The sequence below is a fragment of the Mustela nivalis genome, assembly GCF_964662115.1.
Source record: "Mustela nivalis genome assembly, chromosome: 15".
Lineage (NCBI taxonomy): Eukaryota > Metazoa > Chordata > Mammalia > Carnivora > Mustelidae > Mustela > Mustela nivalis.
This window is the reverse complement of record NC_139034.1, coordinates 18,532,758-18,557,066: the sequence shown is the minus strand read 5'-3', so window position 1 is coordinate 18,557,066 and position 24,309 is coordinate 18,532,758. Positions and strand designations below refer to the sequence as shown.

At 35.5% G+C, this 24,309-nt stretch overlaps 1 protein-coding gene across 6 annotated transcripts in view; it reads left to right on the top strand.

Annotated features, from left to right (window-relative positions):
• STARD13 (StAR related lipid transfer domain containing 13) overlaps positions 1-24,309 on the top strand; it is a 523,725-nt gene that overhangs the window by 204,501 nt on the left and 294,915 nt on the right. For all 6 annotated transcript variants that reach the window (XM_082700364.1, XM_082700373.1, XM_082700362.1 and 3 more), the window contains one exon: positions 15,048-15,081. In XM_082700364.1, coding sequence (XP_082556490.1) covers positions 15,048-15,081 — 34 coding nt within the window. The remainder of the gene's footprint in view (positions 1-15,047; positions 15,082-24,309) is intronic.

Here is a 24,309-nt window from a genome sequence, read left to right as displayed (position 1 = left end):
ATATTTTTTAAAATATACAAATAATTTGAAATGGCAAAAAGCACATGGAAACGAGACTCCACATCATTATTAGGGAAATGCAGATTAAAACCACAAAAAATTAAAACCATTAGAATAGCTAAAATTAAAGAGACTGACCATGCCACGTGTTGGCAAGGATGTGGAGTGACTGGAGCTCTTCTGTACTGTTTTGGGGGATGTAAAACAGTACAGTACTTCGGAAAACAGGTACAGTTCTTAAAAAGTTAAATACATGCTTATCATGATCCCATCATTCCAATTCCATGAGAAAAAGAAGAAAATTCCAGTAAGATGAATTATAAATGAATATTCACAGCAACTTTATTTGTAGTAGCCCAAAACTGGAAACTACCTAAGTGTCCATGATGGACAAATAGATAAACAAATTGTGATATCTCTTTAAAAGGAATGAATTGTCAAAAATAAGAACAAACTCTTGATACGTAAACAATATGGATGAATTTCAAATGCATTATACTAAGTGAAAGAAACCAGAAAAAATAGATACTGCATGATTCCATTTATATAAAATTCTTAACACTACAGATTAATCTGCAATGAGAGAAGGCCAATCATAGGTTGTCTGGGAGAGGTGATTTCAAAGGAGCACAAAGGAAGTTATGTTAATTGGTGGTGATTATGGCTTCATGGATATTGCACATTGTCAAAATTTATCAAAGTATACACTGAATTACATCTGTACCATTTATTCTATGTCACTTACACCTCAACAAAGCTGAAAAATGAAAAAGAAAAAGTCACAAGATTAATAATAATAGTGATATTATATTAACAATATGCAATAATAACAATAACCATAATAATATACATTTTAAAATAATAATAATAATAAACATGTTGTGTAAGTTGTTCCTGGGCTTAGAGGAACCCTTCCAAGGGAGTGAAGACCTTCTGAAATTCTGGGGTCATTTATCAGGAGAAAGGTGGGCCTTTTGTAATTCAGCTACCCAGAGGAATTCTCTGTGTACGTGTAATTTTTTCTTCAACAGATGTTGCCTTTTTCTAAATCACAGAAAAGTTCCATCTGTGTTAGCAATGGCCTTGCCAAATCTACATGTAATCATCATCATAATTTTTTTATATTTCAATTTTATTTGATGGTAAGAAAATAATCTTGTGAGACTAGCAGAGTTGCTAAACTTAAAAGTTTCTGTACCATGAGAAAGCAGATCATAGAGATTCCTTGAAGTTAAAAGAAAATATGAAAAACCACTAAGTGATCAGGTTTGTTATGCTTTTGTAAACAACATATTTCAATTTTAAATAATACCTGTTAACACTTGTTATAAAAGATAAGGAAATCAGCACATTTGTACCTCACCTTATATGCCATTCCACACACCTTTGAGTGACGTTTTTATATTATTACTTTGACACTGCCAGAATAAAAACCTAATTGCATGAATTTTAATGATAAAACTAAAATCATGTAAAACTGTATAAATACCTTGATTCTGTATTTAAGTAGATTCAATTTTCACTACCTGCTCTTGTCTCATGATTTCTCCATCTCTAATAATTTTTCACTTCTATCTTCCTCTTTGTAGTCTTTGTTAACAATTTGGATTTTTCAAGGAGGTACATCAGATATTACTTGAACTCTTGCAATCCTATCTATCATTTTTATACTTATAGAACAAGTTGATCAGGAGTCAACTTTTTTGATTTGGAGTCACATTTTACTGTCCTAAGACCTCTGTAAACAGATGATTGCTGCTTTCTGGCTTGAGTGTTTCCATCCAGATGGCTACATACCTCATGCAAGGGCCAATATCAATCAGTTCACTGGCATGTGACATTGCAGATTTTCTGGAGCCCAGTGTGTCCCATCAAGCAACAAACTTAAGTTGTTCTTTTATTTCAGAAAACTTTTCTGCTATGGTTTGAATACTCTTTGGGTCCTTACCCTTGTTCTCTTCTCCAGAACACCAATTCTATGTATGTTAGATTATCCTTTTTCTTTCATATTTATCCTGGTACTCTTGACACAGTCATTTGCCACCTCATCAGATTCTTCAAGCCTACGTGTGGCTGTGTTTTCTGTCTAAACTTGTCTTCTAGTTTTGTGGTGTCAAATGTAACTTTCATTCAACATTATTCTGTTCCTCCTCTATTTCAGTCTTAGGCCTTGCTGGTTGATGTGTCAGTCGTTTTATAATACATTGTTTTAATAAGTAGATTTCTTTTTTTTAGCTTAAAACTTTTAAAGAGAGATAATGTGGTATATAATTTATTTGAAATAATGGAGAATTGTCACTGTGAATTTTTATTGAGTTCTTTCTGCAATTTATTTTGAGGCACATATTTGCTTGCGTTCTCACCAGCCTACTCCAAAATCCACCCCCCCAACACACACATTTCTTTTTTCTCAAATTCCTTGTGCATGTCCCTCAGTGGTCCTTCTATGATTGTTGCTCATATTTGAATATGACATACTCATTTCAGAGAATAATATGAGCCTAGGACTGAGGTGAAGGATGAGCTGTCGAACTGTTATCTTATAATAAATAGTCTTTTACTGAATCTGTTATTTTCCTTGCTCTGGTGGGAAGTCTCCTCTCATTTTTTGGATATTTTTGATGAACTTCTTTGGTGAAGGGCCAGATAGTACATATCTTAGGCTTTGTAGGCCATACAGTCTCTTTCACAGCTATTCAGTTTGGGGTTGTAGCCGGTTATGGATGGAATTGTGTCCCCTTACAGTTCATAGGTCAAAGCCCTAATCCCCACTGTGGCTGAATCCAGAGAAAGGCCCTTAGGGAGGTAGTAAGATTAAATGAGATCATAAAGGCGAGGCCTAATATAATAGGACTGGTGTCCTTAAAAGAAGAGGAAGAGACACCAGAGATGTGCATGCACAGGGAAGAGACTAGGTGAGGATAGAGTAAGAATATATCTGTGAGCCAAGGAGAAGAGAGAGGCCTTAGGAGAAACTAACTCTGCCAGCACCTTGATCTTAAACGTTCAGCCTCCAGAACTTAAGAAGACAAATTTCTCTTGTTTATTTTTTTAATTTTTAATTTTTATTTTTTTAAATTTCTTTTCAGTGTTCCAGAATTCATTGTTTATGCACCACACCCAGTGCTCCATGCAACAGGCAATATATGCCCTCCATAATACCCACCACCAGGCTCACCCAACCTCCTACCCTCCTCCCCTCCAAAACCCTCAGATTGTTTCTCCAGAATCCACAGTCTCTCATGGTTCGTCTCCCCCTCCAATTTCCCCCAACTCCCTTCTCCTCTGCAGCTCCCCATGTCCTCTATGCTATTCCTTATGCTCCACAAATAAGCGAAACCATATGATAATTGACTCTCTCTGCTTGACTTATTTCACTCAGCCTAATCTCTTCCAGTCCCTCCATGTTGCTACAAAAGTTGGGTATTCATCCTTTCTGATGGAGGCATAATACTCCATAGTATATATGGACTACATCTTCCTTATCCATTCATCCATTGAAGGGCGTCTTGGTTCTTTCCACGGTTTGGCGACTGCGGCCATTGCTGCTATGAACATTAGGGTTGCAAGGGTGGTTCAGCATTCGCAAATCAATCAGTGTGATAGAACTAATCAATAAGAGAAGAGGGAAGATCCACATGGTCCTCTCAATTAATGCAGAAAAAGCATTTGACAAGATACAGCATCCATTACTGATTAAAACACTTCACAGTATAGGGATAGAGGATAGAGAGAACATTCCTCAACTTCATAAAATCTATCTATGAAAAGCCCACAGCGAATATCATCCTCAATGGGTAAAAGCTGACAGCCTTCCTTTTGAGATCAGGAACACAACAAGGATGCCCACTCTCACCACTCCTGTTCAACATAGTACTAGAAGTCCTAGCAACAGCAATCAGACAACAAAGAGAAATAAAAGGTCTTCACATTGGCAATGAAGAAATTTCTGTTGTTTAAGCTGCCCACTCTAATATTTTGTTACGGAAGCTCTGGTAGACTAATAAATAGCCTGAAAGCAACCTCAGAAAAGATGTAAACAGATGAACATGGCTGTGTTCCAATAAAACTTTATTCATGGATGATGAAATTTGGATTTCATATAATTTTCTTGTGTCACAAAATATTATTATTCATATGATATTTTTAACCACTTGAAAACATAAAAACTGATCTCAGCTCATAGTAGAACAAAAACAAGCAATGGTTGGATTTGACCATCAGGCACTAGTTGTAATCCCTGCACTAACGGGAAGATTGATGCAGAGTGAAGCCCAGTGAGTCACAAGCATTTGCATTCAGATCTAACAATTGGTTATTGCCCTCTGTCCCTCACCCTCACTCACTTCTGGGTGTAGAAGGTCATATGGCACATTAGCCTGTGTATCATGAGCCCACCTCTTCAGCCTTCCTTCCATGATAGGGCACTGCACGCAAGAACACTCCCTGCCTCTCTCCAACTCTCCTAGTACTGGTTGTTCTAATCAAAGGATCATTGGCTAGACCTTCCACTATTGTGACACTTATTTTCAGAGAAGTCTGCATCCTGTTCGGAGTCTGAGGTTTTGGGCTGCTCTCAACACCCTTGTTTTGGCAGCGCTTTCCACTGTAATTGACTTCTGTGTTTCTAGCCTGTGGTTTAGGCTTATGGCCATTTTTTTGTTTTATTGGTGGTGGAGGCTTTGGGTTTTTTTCTTCTGTTTTCCATTATGTCTCTGGCCTTTAAGGGACTGGAGTAGAGTAAAAGATCCTTTACACACACATCTTTGAACGGAAGTCAACCAAAGCTTCTGGACAATTGAGAGTGTGTCTTTTTCTTTTGTCTGTCTTCCCAGAGCATAGCCCAGGGCTTGGTCGAGGGTAAATATCTGCAGAATCACGAATCTCAATTTTCCCTATGAAATATGTCCCCACCTCTTCTACCTACACTGGGACTGTTCTCACATATGCCATCATCATCTCTTCCTTGGTGATTGCACCAGTCTCCAGACAGGCCTCTCTCATTTGGCCTTTCTCCCCTTTGGTTCATCCCCCAATTTGTAGCAGATGATGTTATTACATTACAAATCTGAGGATACCACTCAAAGAGGTGCTCTTTATCCTTAAGATAAGGTCCAGAACCAGGCACATAGGAGGCATTCAATATATATTTGTTAAGTGAATGATTGTGGGGATCAGGAGCCTTAGATCACTGAGTTATGGCATCCTCTTCGGCAGTTTATTACATCTTTCTTTGCGTCAGCCTTTCTGTTTATAAATACCTGTTCATAACCATAAAACAAGAGCAGGATAGTAGATGAATGTTTTACTTTATGTCAGTCAAGAGGCAGATACCAAATAGGATTAGACATGCAAGAGATTTATTGAGAAAGGGAGCAGGGAAAGGGGGAAGAGCATCCATACGATACTGGGAGTATGACACCTGTGGGAAGGGAAATGCAAGGAGGAGACACAGTGCAGTTCTGAGAAAGGTTTGGCTAGACCAATGGGAAATCCTGTAGCAAAGTCATCTACAGAGTGTCCTGTCTCTGGCTGGGAAGAGCCTGTATTAATACCACTGCCAAGTTTACTCTCTGGGTGAGAACAGACTTTGGGAAGTACGGCCTCAGCACTAAATGGGTGGTGGTTCCAGGGGGAGCAATAGATCTCTGAGCAGATCAGAGTAGTGCATTTTTATAACTACAACAAGTTAGGGATCCCTTTGAGTTGGGAGAGGAGGCATTAATTAAATACAAGGGGAAAAAAGTATCTTTCAGTTGTTCAAGGACTGTTTGGTTTGTGGCTTTCATATCATAAATTCATCAGCCTTCCCTTTTAAGTTTCTTCTTCCTGATCTATTCCTTTTATCCTTTTCACTACTCATCAACACCTTTGTGTCAAGGATTCAGGAGCAGAGAATCAAGAATTCAGGCCATTTTTTGGACAAACAGCAGGACCAAAAATTCTACCTCCCCCACATTTTTTTTTTTAGCCCTTCTTTCTTTCTTTCCTTCCTTCCTAACTTCCTTCCTTCCTTCCTTCCCTTCCTCCTTCTCTCCCTCCTTTAATTGTAGCATGCAGGAAAGCATTTATACAAGTGTTTTTGCCTGAAGATGATGTTAAGTTATATTTTGGTAGATGGTAGTTTTAAAGTCCCAGACCTCCATTAACACAAACAGAACTAGTGATACTGTATTATTATCTCCTATATTTCATCTCTTAAGGGCATTTTATTAAACTATTGCATTTTCTGTGGCTTTTAAATTCAGAATGAAAAGGGTGCTCCAGAAAAGCCAACATCGTCAGTGTTTCTTCCATACCCAGAAGAAAACATGTTCTTAAGAGTCATTTTTATTTTTTAAAGCACTTAGGATTTATTCAGGAAGTTACTTGAACTGGGGCCAGACAGAAGAGCAGACCATCCAACTTCTGACATTTTCCAGGGCTGTGTGTCCAGAACGTGGTGACCCACTTCTTCTCTATTGGCCTATATTAAGCTGAACATGTCAAGGCCTAAGTCATCAAGCTCATGAGATGTTTTGTTTTGTTTTTAAATCAGAAAACCACTCTTATAAAGAAAATGAAGCATTAAATAAAATATGTCACTATAATTCTGAATAATCTTAAAAGCTGGCAGTACCGATCTATAAAAATAAGCTTGATAGCCAAGGCAAATAGGTCTCTGAAGCAGTCAAACCCTGGGGTTGCCCAAGGATTCTGGCCATGTGGTAACAGCTAAACCAAACTCTTAATTTTGATTTCTTACTTATGCACACCTAAAAGTAAGACAGGGTTATGATTACTAAAGGACAGAATTGAGGTGTAATAGAATGACTTCTTTCCATGACTTCTTAATGGTGGGCAATATTTTTAAAGTGAGAGACTAAACTGAATACAATAGTTGGAGAGAAAGATATTTTTATGTAGATACACATAAGTGTTCCATGTTATTTATTTAGAATGAACAGATTAAGGTCATAATGTGCCTAATCTTGTCCTAGATACTATGGATGGATGAAAGATGCTACACAGTTTTTTCAATTTAATCTTTACATTTCTATGAAATTTTTATTACCATTTCCATTTTACGTATAAGGAAACTATATCTCAGATAAGTGAGAAAACTTGCCTAAGCCCATGTAGCTAGCAAGAATTGGATTCAAGTCTCAAATCCAATATGTCTAACTCATAAACCCAACCCTTCCTTCCTTCTTTCCTTCCTTCCTTCCAGAAAGAAAGAAAGAAAGAGCATGGGAGAGAGGACAAAGTGGAGAGGAGCAAAGGGAGAGAGAGAGAGAGAGAGAATCCCAAGCAAACACCATGCTCAACACAGAGCCAGCTGTGGGGCTTGATTCCATGACCCCAATATTATGACCTGAACCCAAATCAAGATTCAGATGCCCAACCAGCTGAGCCACTCAGGTGCCCCTAAATCCAGCTCTTTATAATATACCATAATGGCTTAAAAGAAATAGAGAAAGGCAGGTCTTAATTTTCCAAAATTTGGAAATTTCCAAAATTCAAAATTTGCTCATCTTCAGCAATGTGACACCTCAATGGACCAGGTTGCCCAAAGCAAAACCTGAAAACCATCTAAGATGCCTCTCTTTTTTCCTCTCTCTCCCTGCTCTAAATCCCCTCCTAACTATTATTCATTAATACCATGTCTTCATACATAGTCTAGTTCAGATACTTTAATTTCATTTGGTCTTGATCGACTACAACAATCCCCTGACTCCTGCCCATTTCTTCTTCCCTTAGCCCATCTTTTCATACAGCTTCCAGACTTACTATTACACAGTCAACTCTGTTGGAGTCCATATTACTCATAGAAATCATTCCCAACTCCTTACTATAGTATAAAAAACTCTTTTATTATCTTGCCCATTCCTATCTTTCTAATCCCATCACTTTACACTCTTCCCCATCACTGATGTACAGCAATATCAGAATATTTGCATTAGACCAAACATTCATGATCTCCTCTGCCCCCTTTCATTGTATATGTTCTTCTTATTTTTTCTCTCTCTCCCTCTTATTTTTTCCAGTGAGATTATTCTTTGAGAGCCATCTTGAATATTATTCTCTATATGAACATCCTTTGATTCTCTTCGTGAGGTCCACTGAACCTTTCTCTGTGCAACCATTATGCCTTGCATACACCTATTATCGGTATGCTTGTTCCATAGGATAGCCTTGTCATTATGGGGCTGTCTTCTGCTGTAGACTGGGATCTCATTCAAGTCAAGAATATAGTTTCATTCAAATCCAGCTTGATTTCCAACAGCGTTACCCAAAAGTAGTGGAATTCTTTCCAGTACTAACTTTAAGGTGTTCTTAAATGTTAACTGCACTTACCTAAGTTAGTTAATTCTATATTGAAACACATTCTTCACAGAATAGCTTTCTACTTGGTTTACATGTTTATGTCTTGTATCTTCTAGATGGTCAAACTCTGGAGTCTTTTACTCACCCATATATTGTCTTGAGGTGAATGAATCAGCCCTCTTGTAAAGCTAGATAACTGGGCCAACATACTCAAAGTATTTCTCACTGGGCCTATGATATTATTTGGCTAGGAGATCTGTGTTTAAATAATGAAACCAAATACTCCTTATGATTATTAAATAATTCCAAACTAAATAAGAAGAAAAAATGTTTTTTTTTTAGTTAATTCATATTCTTATCTCTCCATTTCTGACAGATTAATTCATTGGCTTTGCATTCACTGTTCTATTGTTTTAATTTGAGTGTCTCATAACATAATATTATTACTCATAACATAATATGTTATTACTACCTGGTAAACACTTGTGTAAGTATAGTCATTAGTTTTCAATTCTTCTAACAAAATTTAATGAAAATTCATAGGATCCATACTTTATAGTATTGCGTTAATGTTCCCAGAATAGTAGTGACATCTTCTAGAAGGAAGAGTAAAGAGCTGGTATGCTGGGGTCAATGTGGGGAAAGTAAAAGTCCAATGTCTAAGTTGGAACAGGATGGCATAAAGGGAGGACCTAAAGGGAGGGACACAGGAAGTCTGAGCAAGCAGGACAAGAAGACCTATATTTTTGGTTCATGGTCCACAGACAAGGCTAGTTGTCCCAGTGGCACATGCTCAGCTGCTGCTTTCATACAGGTCCTAGCAAAACCTGCCTTGAATCAAAGGATTGGTCAACTTTGCCTAGGAGACTGGTTATACAGTAATGTAAATTTTTAGGTCCTTGTTTTTTTTTTTTCCCCCAGTTCTGGAAAACTTACTTCAAATATTTATCCAGATGCAAAATTCCTTGGATCATTGTTTAAAATGAACTTTATTAACTAAACTGGATCCAGGAAAATTCTGTAATCAGTTTTGTTATTAAGAAACTTAATTTTTATTTAATGCATTCCTTTCTTCCTTCATTTATTCATTTCTGGGACTTAGTCCAAATCTTATATAAAACATACACAGAAAGAGAGAAAACAAGTGGCCTCTTTATATAAACTAATCAAGAAGGAAATGAAGCCACCCAAATGTGGCCTATGCCATCTGTGGTCTGCGATAAATAGCAAAACTGCAGTCATGTTTTTTCTTTAAATGTTAACTGTAAAATATAAAATCCTTTTTATTAACACCAGATGTCAAGAATGCTTATTAAAATGCCATGGTTTATTAAATAACATCATTTTAGACTCACTAAGCTAGTAAAGACTGTTTTTTTTGCATTTAGATTAAACATCTAAAATTATATATTACTTACCAGATCTACTCAAATATGTGAATACTAATATATATACACCCGAATTTAAATTTAGAAGTAGAAAGATTTATACATCATGGGTTGAACCAAAATGTTTTTAAATCTGGAAAAGTAGATTTTCATGTGGCTGTTATGTTTAAAATTCATTGAGATTTTTGTATGCACTGAAATAAGCATTATTATGTATCTCGGGTCTAGAAGAAATCAAGGAAGATCAAATAAAAATAAAGCGTAGATCTAAAATTGTGTATTCTCTCTATTGTTTTTACTGCATTTGCGGAGGGGGGGCTTTCATTGCATAGGAAATGGTGAGGAAGTTGATAACTTCTGTTTCTCCACATACCCCACCAACTAAGAGTCACTTCAGTCTTTTCTCAACCTGAGTCAAAGAAAAAATTGCTTTGAGAATTAGATAGGAAAAGTATACAGAATTTTTGCAGAAATAAAAAGTTTTGGAAACTTCTCTGGAATATTTTGAATTCAAATTTAAAGTCAATATTGAGAGTTCAGCATGGTGATAAAAGAACATAATATTTTCATTTTTTTCTTCATGAACTGATACGTTGGTTGAAACTCTCTGTAAGTAAGACTCCTTTAAAATGACTCAAATTATAGATTTAATGCTTAGCATATTTTCTTTTCTCTTTAATTTTTACATATAGTTTGTACATGACCTATTAGGTAGCTAACATGAGGATTAGGAAAAGTTTTTTTGAGAGATAAATTCACTTACATCAGTGTCAGTCATCCTTAATTTATTTAGGCCAAAGTCAGTGTGTAAAACTCACATCCCTTCTATTTGTCCAAGGAAACCAACTTTCTAGTAATGATCTGGTGATTAGTTTTATTTGGTCATTGCTACTTAGACATTCTTCTGTGATGTTTAAATCAGGGTCACCTCTGAATATAATTTATTGAGGTTGAAACTAGCGGGTGTATTCTGGACAAAGTAAAGAGCAAAGAGTAAAATGGCTTACGGGTTTATTTAAGAGTTTATTTACTCTGGTATTTTGTCTGCTACTTTGGGTTTTAAAGGTTTACAATTACAGTGTTAGGAACAAATATGCCCTCTGTGTTTCAGGAGCAACAGGTGTTGGATATAGCTTTCAGATTTCTCTCGGACAGTAGTAGTTAATGTATTTATTGATTTGATGGATCATCATGTGCCCCAAGGACCATGGCCTCCCCCCAAAATTATCTGGATATTTTATGATTATCTGGTATTGTTCTGTTCATTTAATCTGTATATTTGTCTGTGTGGGCAAGGGATACTTATCTGGGTAAATTTGTTCCAAAAAGCAATTGCGTTTTAAATCCAGCCGTATCATAAAACAATTCCTAAAATGCTGTTATTCTTAGACTGTGTGAACATGGATTTATAATTATTATGGCTTTAGAGGTATTAAAAACTTAATACCTTCTGGAAGATCTCCCCAAATGAGGCAGAAGACTCTTAAAAACTTAATTCAAAGGAATTTACTATAATTTTTCCATAGGATAGAATAATCCTAACAGTTCTAGAGTTCCTAATCTGCAGCTTTGATGACTTACCTGCCCCCAGCCATCTATACAACAGAGATGAACTGTCAAGCACCCAGCATGTGTGTTTCTATATATTGACCAAGCACTCAACAACCCATTGGTGGTCTAGAAACATTTTATCTAACTAACTTGGCATCAGTGAATGACATCCCACATTCGGTTCTAAAGTGTACCCTTCTTGTGTTTCTGAAGCTAACTATAATCTAATGCTAACTTTAGGTGAGTATAAATAATTATCTCCAAGTTAGTATCATTTCCTTTATTAACTGCCCATAAGTCACATTTTAGTTCTTAGAGATAGTCTATCAATGTGATATATTGCCAGGGCCTAAAGGGGTTTGAGTTACAATAGAATATATGCATCTAGAGATTTTTTATGTGTCTTTTTTAATTGTAGAAAAATATGCATATCATAAATTTGTTGTCTTAACCATTTTAAGTATACACTTTAGTGACATAAGTATTCACATTGCCATGCAGCCCCCACCACCTCTATCTCCAGAACTGTTTTCATTTTGCAAAACTGAACCTCTGTACCCATTAAATAGCTTCCCATTTCCTCCTTCTTCAAGCCCCTGGCGTCGTGATTTTTAATGAAAATTATTATGTTAAAATATTGCTGTATGTCTATAAGGAAATATATGCTCTCCATCACATTTATAAATGTTTAGAACTGACATATTCTAGAAAATACATACAAATAAATATAATTAATAATAAATATTTATTTATTTATTCATTTATTTACTTATTCTTTGCCACATCAGTTTTCCTGGGAAATGAGTGTCAATACCTCTGCTTCTAACTTTTCATGTACTATTTAAATGGTTATTATGTTAGGGTTCATTTTTAAATACCTCTGAAATCTTTGAACTTTAGTAATATTTTCCAAATACATTCAGTTTTCAAGAGCACTAATTTTTGTTGTGCTAATCTTAGGTATTTAATTTCTACATTTTTTTCTCATCAGGACAGTCACCATTAATATTTTTCATATTTCCATATCAATTTTTATATTTATCAGATTCAAATTCTATATGTCTTTAATGTAACATTTTATAGTTAGAGCTGTATAATAATCAACCATACTTAATCAAATAGTCTGTTTTATCTGGGAATCCCTCTTGCACCTAGGTTGTATCAATTTATTTTGGAATCAGGTAATCTAACTTCTAATTTTTCTGTGAAGGATTATTTCTTATTAACATCTGAGTAGCTATGTTAGCACTCAATCTGAAGGAGTGGATGAGGAGGCCTACTTAATAGGTTTTGTTTTCTTTATAAGCCCTCAGGCTGAAATTTCTCTGTGGTAATTTCTCATAAGTGAGAATTCTTAAACAGTTCAGGTTGAATTCTACTGGGTTATTTCTTTGTATGATGACTAAAACATTATTATGATGCTTAAAAGATATTTAGATATTTAGAAGATAACTGTTCATGTAAGTTATTTTACTTTCTAATTTTATTCTACATGCTATTCTAAATTAAATAATCATTTACTAAATTAGCTTCCAGACCAAGTCAGAACCATCTAAATATGCTATACTACTACTAAATAAATAAATAAATATGCTAAGCTACCATCTGCTGTCAGGTTGGGTTCTTTCTAGAGCAGTAAGTAGTCACCTTCTTGTTATTACCTGAGAAATGTGGAGAGAACTTTTCCTCCTCATTGTGACAGTGTCTGAAGTTTTACTGTTAAGAGGCCAATACTTGGTGTGTATTGTCCGATGGTACTCTTTAAACTGCAGAGATCCTTGGGAAAATGGACTCTTTTGTAGATTTGTTTTACCCAGATAAGTATGAGCAGAGACATAGAGTAGAGTGAGAAGAAGAGAGAATAAAAAATGGGCTGGGTAGGAACTGCGATATCAAGGACAAAGCTTTAACTGCATCAGTATTTTGCCTCCTTCATGCCTGACTCCTGTAGAGTATCATTTACTCGATGCTTTGAAAAAATTGGTAAAATTCCAGTCTTTGTTTTTTGGAATTTATACTTCAGAAAAATCAACAAATGTTCATCATATGTCTCGTCTACACCACACTTGCTACTCAGCACATCACATGAATTATTTTATTTACTCCTGAAAGCAACCCCATTTGACTGACAAGGAAGTGAGGTTTGGAGAAATTTGGCAACTTTCTGAAGGTCATGTAACTAGTCACTGTCTTTTCCGATTGCTAAGCATATGATCTTAAGCATGTGATCTAAACTGTATTTATTCTTAGGACAATGGGGAACAGTTTTACAAGGAATGACATGATGAAATTGTATTTTGGAAGGATCACACTGGGTGTGAATAGTTTGGAGAGGAATAAGACTAGAATCCGGCTAGAAATTAGGAAACTATTACAGTTATCTAAGCAAGGCCTGAATGTTGCTCAGAGGTGGCAATAGGAATGAAAAGAAGTAGATGGATTTAGGCAAGATTTGGGAGTAGGCATCAACAATTTAACTAGAAGGACAGGAAAAAGTCAGGATGATCTTTGGGTTTCTGATTTGAGCAACCAGGTAGATACCTATTTTAGTCAGTTCAGGCTGCTATAACAAAAATGCTATAGACTAGGTGGCTTAAACAGCAAACATTATATCTCAAGACCTGAAGGCTGGAAGTCTAAAATTAGGGTACTGGCAGATTCGGGGACTGGTGAGAGCCTGCTTTGTGGCTTGCAAATCACCATCTTCTTGCTGTGTCTTCACCTACAGAGAAAGAGCTCTGAGCTCTTCATCTTCTTAAGAGCACCACCCCCATCTTGGAGGATCCACGCCTATGATCTCATCCAAACCTAAATACCTCCCATAGGCCTCCCTCCACATACTTTCACATTGGGGATTATGCTTCAATGTATGAATTCGGTGTTGGGGTGGGTGGGGAGCACACAGTCAGTCCATAGCAATGGTGAAGCCATTCAGTAAGATGGGAACACAGAAAAAGGATCAGTGTGACCCTGGGTGTGCATGTAAGGGGGTGCATAATGTTGGGCTTTGAACACATGGAATTTGCGGTATCTGTGAAATGTCCCAAAGCAGATGTCCAGTAAGAGTTTCCTCTATTCGCCTGGAGCTCAAGGTTAGAGATATGGTCAAGGCATAAATCTGGAGTTATCAGAATATGGATGAAAAGTAGATGAGAAAATGCAGAGTGGAAAAAATGCAGAGTGAGAAGAGAAGGCCCTGAGCAATGCTTGACAAAACAAAATAAAACAAAAGTAAGTGAAATCAACATATAAGAGGGCACAAGTGAAAAAGGAGCCCACCAAGAAAATAAGAAGGAGCAGGTAGAGAAATAGAATAGAAAGCAGGGAGAGTGTGAGAAAACAAAATCCCAGAAAGATAAATTTAGAAAGGAGAAGTGCTCAGCTGCCTTGGCTGTTGGAGTGTTACAGAGAAAGTGGGGTAGGGACTGATTTTAGCACAAAGGAGGTTGTTGGTGACACAAGGACAGTGGAGTAGAAGATAAAAACTAGACTTGAGTCTTTTGGTCACAAAATGGACGTAGAATAACGTGAATTTTTATATAATGTAAAAAAGAACAAACTTAACACATTTTCCTTGTAAATAAATGTTTTAATTATGTTTATTATCCCAAACAATTTATTCAGTCTAAAATTATTCAATCCTAATACCCTTGTGGCATTTTATTTTCATTTATGGAGGTCATTCGTTCCAATTTTACAATCTGATTTTTTTTCAAACTTGATGATGTTATTATTGATGAAAGCAGTGTAATTTTGAGATACTAAGATGTTGTGATTTCTTTTTTTTTTTTTTTTTTACAGGTTCTCTCTGACAAACAACACAGAGAGAGAGCAGGTAAGTCTTCTTGAAAGGATGTTTTACTCTATTTGCTTATCAAAGCTGTTTGAAGAGCCTTGCCCAGTCACTATAAATTTAAGCATACCATGAGTTTTGCTGAATAATCGATAGTCACAGTATGATGTTAAATTAGAGTATGTCCTACATCTTGAAGCCTGGATAAGTTCACTTAGTTTTTCACTAGGTGTCATGCAGCCCATATTAGGGTTTAATCCCCATTTTTGGTTTTACCCAGAATGAAATACCTTTCCATAGCCAGTCCTTATCTTGAAACATATAGTATAGATTTAATAGGAACTAAATAAAATATTGCACCTATGAGGAACAACTGCTTAGAATATGAATTCTCTTGACAATAATGAAGAGTAGCAATTTTTTTTTTTTTTTTGTATAGCTTCCGTATTTGGAAATGTTCTGTGTAAATCAGTGTTTTGCATCTTAATTTATTTAATCTCTTATTTAAATGACTACATAAAATAATAGCTAACCTCTCTCTGAACCACCACTTCTTACCAACTGTGTAGTATGTGTTGTACTATTTGAAGTTTTTTTTTTTTTTATTTGCGCAATCCTTGTGGATACATCACTTTGAATCTTCTTGTTTTTCCTTACTTTATATGGTCACTTAAATTCTTATACACAGATGGAAACCACTTCAAAAACTTTGTGGTTCCACCATATTATTCTTTTTATATTATATTAAGATTATATGCATTTGGGTAGTTCAATGTAAAATTAAAATTTCTTTCCTCTGAGTTTATATCTATAAGCCTGTTTTTTAAATAATCTTGTCAAATAATGCCACTAATTATAATCGTCTCATGCTGCCCTCACTTGTATTGGTGACCCTCATTGTTTCCATTTTCAAATGCTCCTTTTTCTTTAATTGTTGGAAAACCATATTCACAAACCCAAGATCTCAGCTTCAGTTCAGATTGGATCAGTATCAGCACTAGATCTTTGGGATATAGTCATCTGCTGTGCTGTCTCTTAGGAGATTTGCAAGGGAACCTTTACACTGGACCACAGGGCAAAGTGGCTGGCTGGAATTTTGTAATGAAAATGTCTTGAGTGAGACAGCTGGGACAGCTCTGCTACTAAAGCCAGCAAACAGATTTTGCCCCGCCATTCTGTGAAATTCTTGTAGCATCAAGTATTTATAATTTTGTCCATATTCACTTATTATATTTGAGACTCTAATAGTACTAAACCTCAACCACCCAAAGCCTAAGTGGAAAATAAGCAAAGCCTTTTCAAGATCGTGTGAGTGTGTCCCAATAGTAAGTACTTAGAACCCTCTGTGCTTCATCTCTCTCGTTGAAATTCCAGCCTGAATTCAAGGAGTTGATACTACATTTAGGTCAGCAAAGAACATGCAGACCTCCAGAAATGACCAAATGAGGGACTGACAGAAATGAGCAGCATCTGAAGTTTAAGACAAATAGTTACCCATGGAGATTTGATAACTAGAATAAGTTCGATCTATTTTCTTTTTATCATAAGCATATCCAACTTAAGATAATTTCCATCATAGAAAAGCTAGAGTTAAGGGAATAAATAATAAAAGAAAAAAAAAAACTGCAGTCAATTCCTGGCTAGAAATGGCAAGTAGTTTTCTAACAAATCTCCAATGAGGAGGTTCAGTTCGGTGGCTCTGATGTGGTGAGAAGTACCAGATTGGATGTGGAGCTTATCTGTGAATATTCAGGTATCATGCAGTGGGGGTTCAATCGACCAGAGACTACATTTTTAGCCGCTTATCCATTCCACCAGCTAGTGTTTCATTTTGACAGAAATTTTTAAAAATTGAATAGGCAAGCGGGCCAGCAGAAACTAGGAAAGAGTCAAATCACTTCTCACATAAATATTTATGGAAAGTACTCTGGGAGTAGGAAATATTGGTGAAGGATGTCTTAGAACAATTTTTCTGCACATGTAAATCAGAGGAGAATTTTTGAAGCCTAATTCAAATTTCCATGCAAATGTAAAACAGTCCATAAATTTGGGTTTTTTCAATTATAGTTGTCCTCTTTTTTTTTTCAATCTCCTCTTTCAAATTAAATTATTTTCACAACTTAAATATTTAATGATCATTCCTTCCTGCTGTTTGTAAAATGTGAAATGCGCTCCCCTCACTTCTAATTTGGCCCCCTATGATGGTTTCTTGATTGGAGTATCTGGGAGCTTCTCTCTATATGTATGTTTTACCTGAGATGTAATAGAGCAGCCAGTTGGAAGATCTATTGGCAGCTGTTTAGTATATACAGATGTAAGGTGTAATGGGACATCAGAGAAGGATGTGACTGTGATCAAGGCTCTGTTTGTCCTTGTAAGGTGACTTCTGATGATTCTTTCTTGTGTGTTAAAGTGGCCTATCCTCATTTTCCCCTGGTCTTAGACACTGTTGAGGGATAAATGCAGAACCCAAAGCAATAGCAATCTTGAGCCAAAAAGCTGAGGTACAATGATGTGGTCTAAAGGCCAGCCAGTATTATCGCTTTTATTACTAGATTAAGAGAGGGTATCACAGGATAGCCACACTCTTTTCCTAAGTAGTTTAAACTGTCCATCAGGGCTAAGATATCTCAGCCTAGTGAAGGAGGAAACATGTGCTATGGTAACAGTACTGTAAATTCTCTGAGTTCGTGCCTTTTATGGGGTGGTCCTTGTTGGATAAAAAGTCAAAATGGAAATGAATGGTACAAAGAAAAAAAGAAAGAAATGAATGGTACATATTATGGTATGGATTCCATAACAGAATGAAAATTTACCTTTGAAACGGTGAATATTCACAAATATGTACGTACTTAAAAAATTAACCCATATAGTTCTGGCTGACTTAATCTGTCTTTGAAATTAGTTTCCCATTGTGTGTATTTTTCATTTCTTTAAATTTGTAAATGGGATACCAAAGCTAAATTCCAGCATTCCTCACTACCAAGAATATTTGGATCTTGCATGGCTATGCTATTCTTAGCATATTTTATGTATATTTTGCCTCAAGATTATAATAAATTTCTCTCCCATATAGAAAACAATTTCAAAGCCTAAGAAAAATAAGGTCACTTCTGAAGAAATCACTTGCTTTTTTTTTTTTTCCCTCAGTAATTTCTCTGGGGCAACAGGGCTAACTCCTCGAAGAACAGTTTCAAAAGTAGCTTTGTGACCATAACTCTTCATCCTTCCTGCAATACTGTAATTAATTCCTTTCTGCCTTCTCAGCTTCATTGTGTTATGGTGTTTTGTCAGTCCTATTATCAAGATTATGAAGGATTGGTCACAGACAGAGTTTCGTAAGTGTTGGAGATAGAGTATGTGTGGAGCCAAAAGTATAGTCAAACAAAGATTACAAACAAAAGCCTATACTATGGAATGTACATATTCTTCTGTTTCCCTGGAATTTAATCATAATGACAAATGCCTGGGTTCAAGAGATTCTTGGTACCTCTCACCAATCGGAATTGGAAACTGTAACTTCTTTTTAATTCATCAAGTATACATTGAACATCTTTGTCTTTGGCTCTATACAAGGTATTAACAACACAAAGATAAAAAAGATAAAAGTATCCCTCCTTCAAGAAATTCACCTACCTTAAATCCTTTCTTGAGGATTTCTGCAGTGAAACCAATACTTTCCAGCAAACCTGTTAGTAACAAAATTCAAAATAATTCAATAAGTTTTATAATTGTGATTTCCTATGTCTGGATAAAGAGAAGCAATTACCATTTTGTGGCAGAATGCTATCACATGAGGCAAAAGGAAAGCATCAGTGTGCCGAGAGGAAACTTAGTTTTATTTTATTTTAGTGTGAATCCGTATCTTGAGTTGCAGGTGCCTCATAAGCGGTATATAAATCTAGCTATATAATCTTTCTCTCTGTATTTGAGTTATATCCGTTTATTCTGAATGCTTAGTTATAGTTCTTGCAAGCTGCTAACTTTATAGAAGGGTGAAAAGAGTGATTTTTATCTGCCATTCCTACCTCTTGCACCTGGCATTCAAGGCCCCCAGTACAATATTTCCCAAATATTTACCAAAAAGCAAATATGAAATTTGTTTTATCTGAGGAATTCAGATGACTTTCGCTTTGCTGTTCCCTCTGCTTCAGATGCTTATCCCTAAGTCTTCTTATGGCTGTGTCCTTATTATCCAACTTAAATGCCACCTGCTTTTAAAAGCCTTCTCTGCCTACTCTATCTAGAGGTTGGCTCTTCCGCCACAGGTTTCTGTCTCTGCAAGCTCTTTGTTTCCCTCACAGCACTTGTTAAAAATTGTAACTTCTTTCTGCCCTCCCCCTCCCCTCTGTCCTTCCCTCCCTTTCTTCCATCCCACTAGACCAGAAACTCCATATCTTATTCATTATCTTATCCCTTGCACACAGGAGACTGCTGTTTCATAACAGATGCTCAAAAACATTTGTTGACTAAACGAACCCCTGAATAAATCTTTTATATTAATATAATTATATGCCATCCAGGAAAGTCTATGCAGCAGGATGACCATCCTGTTTATCCAGTGGCTTTGCGACCGTCTTAGCACATTGCTAAGTACCAGTTTGAAGACGATAAGTTTGGGATATTAGAGGAAGATAGAGGATCAGTATTTACTGAGTGCCTTTTACATCCCAGGCAAGAATTTCGATACATTCCTTATGAACATTCATTCAATCCTCAAAAATTCCTACAACATAGGAGACATTGTCCTCACTTTATACATATAAAAAAGTAAGGATCAAGGAGGTTGAATTGCTCAATGCATGTCTGTGTTGGAATTTTAACCTGGTTATTTGATTTTCAAAACCATATACTTTTCACTAAACAAATACTTTCCAGGAAGTATAGGGTCAGGGGACATTAAGGATGGTAGGGGGAGGTGGTGTTGCTAGTTGCTATGGTTTGTCTGCCATAAACTTCAACTACTTTGTTTTATGTACACATAAATTTGTTGAGTAGACATTGTATTTCATTACATAATGAACACAAAGAAGAAAAAGTGCCTTCCTTCAAGGAACTCACAGTTAGTGGGAAAGGGAATAAATAAACAGAATACACAGAAGGAAAACACATAGATATTATATATTACATTTCTATTTCTGCTGTTACTTAGAATATAAATATACCTGGGACACAAGCAGGATCCTTAAAATCAAGAAAACATTATTTTTGCAAATATGGTTAGTGAACCTTTACCTAAATATCGCCTAATAAGTAGCAATTTTTTAAATTTTATTTATTTAATTGTTTATTTTTTTTAGAAAGAAATGAGTTCTGGAGACCAAAAGCAAAGCAAGACATTTGGTCTTACTGTTGCTGTTGTTGCTTCTAAAGTGCCTTTGGAGGAAACCAGACCTGGGCAAACCCTAAATGATGAAAGACGAATCAGAACCTGGTTTCTTCCTTTTGTGGTGTTCTAGGAAATGAAACAGGCTCTTCTGGAGGATGAGAGACCTTGCAAAGATGAGGTCATGACCAGAAAACAGAGAAGCAGAAAGCAATTACAATACTTGTAGCTAATTTGTTGTCAACAGGGAACGAATATTACCTTGTTATAAGAATCCTTCTTTGATATAATCAATAATCTCTTCAGTCAGAAACACTGACATATCAATTTGTTTTGTTGCTCAATACCATTGATTGTAAAGAATAGACCTTAGCTGAAAAACAACCTTTTAGTCTTATGTCCTATTTATTTCATGATATGAAAGGAAAAAAATTAAAAATTTCTATTCAATAATGACATGATTTTATTTTACATGCTGTCTAAAAAGCAGGTCTTTCTAATTTTATGTAGAGCATATTGATTCCTCAAATTATGTAAATTTAATGTTGAAAATAAAACACAATTTCATTTTGAGGTTCTATAATCTATCCACAACTTGGAAACAAATTTGTGATTAGTTGATGTTTATTCTTATTTTTCTTGAAATGCAATCCCTATAAAAAGTGTTCCAAATAAAATAGTAGAAATAAAAGGCAGCCATAATTTTTCTTTTGAAATTGCCTTTTATAAATATTTTATGCTCAAATATATAATCTTGAATGTATCATATACCATTATTTTCATTGTAATTTTAATATAAATATAGTCCCTTGGAAAAATTTCAATCATTTTGACCTCAGCATTAGTATAGATGAGTAACTTTGATATATATTTATTTCCAGCAACTAATTCAGTCTTTGGAAATACTGAAAAGTCCAAATCATTTCTTGTAGGCTCTAGTTGTCTTGTGTGCTACCCTTTCCTCTAGGGAGACCTGTAATTATCCTGTGAAAAGGTGGGCCCTTTTATGAAGCATTGCCCTAGCCCAAAGAGCTAAGCATTCACTCTAAAAAAAAAAAAAAAAAAAAAAAAGAATATTTTGCCCCACACAGTTTTGTACAGAAGTTAGTAACTGAATACTATTCAATTAAGTCCTTTTAGTTTATATTTGTACCTTTTGTTAACATCCTCCTTTAAGAAAGGAACAAAGATTCTAAGATCACATTAGAATATGCACACCATCACCAAAAGTGAACAAGTAATTGTAGTTCCTCTTTTTTCAGCTGTCAGCATCAGAACCTTCTAACTCAGAACCTTCCAACATTGGAAACATGGTGCTAGCTCCTCCCCCCCCTCCTCTTTATATGCCAGAGACTTAACCACACCCATACCCACACCCCTTCCCCATTCAATGAGCACACCCTGCATTCACACTTGGGAGACATGAAGACACGATATTCTCTGACTTCTCTAGTTGGAAAATCCCTCTTCATATTCAAGAGCCAGATTAGAGGCTAATGCCTCTATTGAATTTTTCCTTAATCCCCAAGCAGAGTTAGCCAGTCACAGACACTTTATGATGCTCTCTGTTATGGCTCCTATAAAATTCTGTAACTCCCACTTATAAGCTCCTTGTATCCCTATATTTTTGTCAGATGAATAAATGAATGAAATAAGTATTTATTTTATATTTGTAACAATGCTATGAGGTAAGCATATAGTTATTATCTTGATTTTGCAAAAGAAGTATTAAATGATTGCTAGGTATGAAATGATTCATCAAAGTTTATGCATCTCCTAACTGGTAGACTAAACTAAGATTGAAACTTTAGTCAAGTAACTTTTCTCGCACACTAAGTATTGAGTTTCATTAGTTTGTTGTTTTGCTTTTGTTCTTCAACAGTTTTTTTCCATGACTCGATTTTAAGGTTGGTTGTTTGAAAATACATATGGTTCACAACAGTGCTAATAGAACTATAATGCAAACTGCAAATGTGAGCCAAATATGTCATTTGTAATCTATTTAAAATCATTTACGAAAATAAGAAGAAACAGGTGAAATCAATTTTAATAACATTTTATTTAGCCCATATCTCCAAAATATTACTTTCGCATATAACAAAAATTAAAACTAAGGAGATATTTCTTTTTTTATATTAAATATTTGTAACCTGGCAAGTATTTCACACTTTACAGTAGATCTCAATTCGGACTGGTCCCATTTCTAATGCTCAGTAGCCACATGGGCTGATGTAGTTCCACTGTATTGGACAGCACAAGTTATAACATCTTTTTATAGGTCACTATGCAATTTGATGTTGATGTGGTCCTGTGGAGAGCAGTAGTGGGTAAATCAATCCCAACTGGTGAGAAAGGGGAGATCATCATGGCATAGCTAGTGAAAATCAGTAAGCCACCAGTGTGAGTTATAATGTCTTTCCCTCCATCATTTTGATTTGAAATACTTGCAGGAATTATTGATTTCCTTAATGGAGTCATCAAAAGCACTCCTACCTTCTTCTGCAATTCAAAATATTTTTAGGTTTTATTTTTCTTGAGCAAAACTAAAAAACATTGTTCTTTTTGGAGACAGTACAATGGGCGTTGGAGAAAAAGAGGCTGAAGTATGAGTGTGGGCCTCTGTCACTTCCCAGCCTCCTGATCAAGGACAAGTTACTGAACTGTTTCAGCCTCAGTTTCCTCATCTGTGACCATAAATAACATACTTATTTGACCAATTATTGTCGTAATAGATGGGAAGTTCTGAGTATGGTGCCTGCTTGTGACCAATATATGGTGGTTATTGCTGGCATTATTATTTTTAATAATAATAGCTCTATTACGAAGTTCTCATAATCATTTCAAACTACAACATATTTACTGGGGACCCAAATGATGAATGATAAAACATTTTAATGGTGAGCAGAGGTCTATAAACTGAGAATAAAGTAAGTAGCCAAGGTTCTGTTTTAAAATATCAAAGCTCATTCTTTATGTGTTATCTCAAATAAATTACATTGTTTTCTCAGATATAAAATGTAAAATACAATAATGCTATAATAATAACAGTACAGTGATGACAATATAACAAATACTTCATAAAAAGTTTTATAATAAATTGGTAAACTCTATTTACTGTTCTGAAAGGAAATTTATAGATATCAGATACTTGTAATTTCAAAAACTGAAACAATGACTTAAGCTTAGTAAGTGAAATAAAAATGAAAGTAATTAGTAGTTATATGATTATATATTTAATATATAATGTTCAGACTGAATGTATGAGAAGATATAAAGAAACAGTCCAACACTCATAATGAATAGTTTTAGACTTAAAAGAAGTAAAAATATGAGAAGCCATTTGATAGAATTGTTATAGGAAAACGAAGGAGTGGATGTAAGGGTAAAATTAGAATGATTCTGATAAGTATGTGATTAAAAGCAAGAGAAAACAACCTTAATTAAAGTAAAGATGAGATACCAAGACAAAATGTTGACTATTAATATGGAGAAAATGAGAAAGTTTGATATTCTTGCAAATGAGCTGGACTTTATTAATGCATGGTCTCACAATATTTAACTCCTTGTGTTATAACATGGGGCAGGGTAGGAACTGTCAACCTTAAAAATAAAATAGCATTTTACCAGCAAAATGAGTTTATTGGGGAATAGAAGAGGAATTGCAATTTGGGACATGCAAGCTATGATAAGCCGTGGGCAAGTCCAAAGAGATGGCGGAAGGGTGAGCTTCTATTATGTTTTAGGAGGAAATTGGGGAGGATTCTATTAAACAAAAGTCCTTTGGAGAAGAAAAAGTTCATGGTTGATTCCGTTTCTCATTGGTTGCAAACGGTGGTTAGTATGTTGTTGCTGGGGCAGAGAGGGATCTTCCTTCTTTTCCTTAAAAGCAGGAGATGAAACTCCTATTTGAAAAATGTCCTCCATTGTCATAGTAATTTGTATCT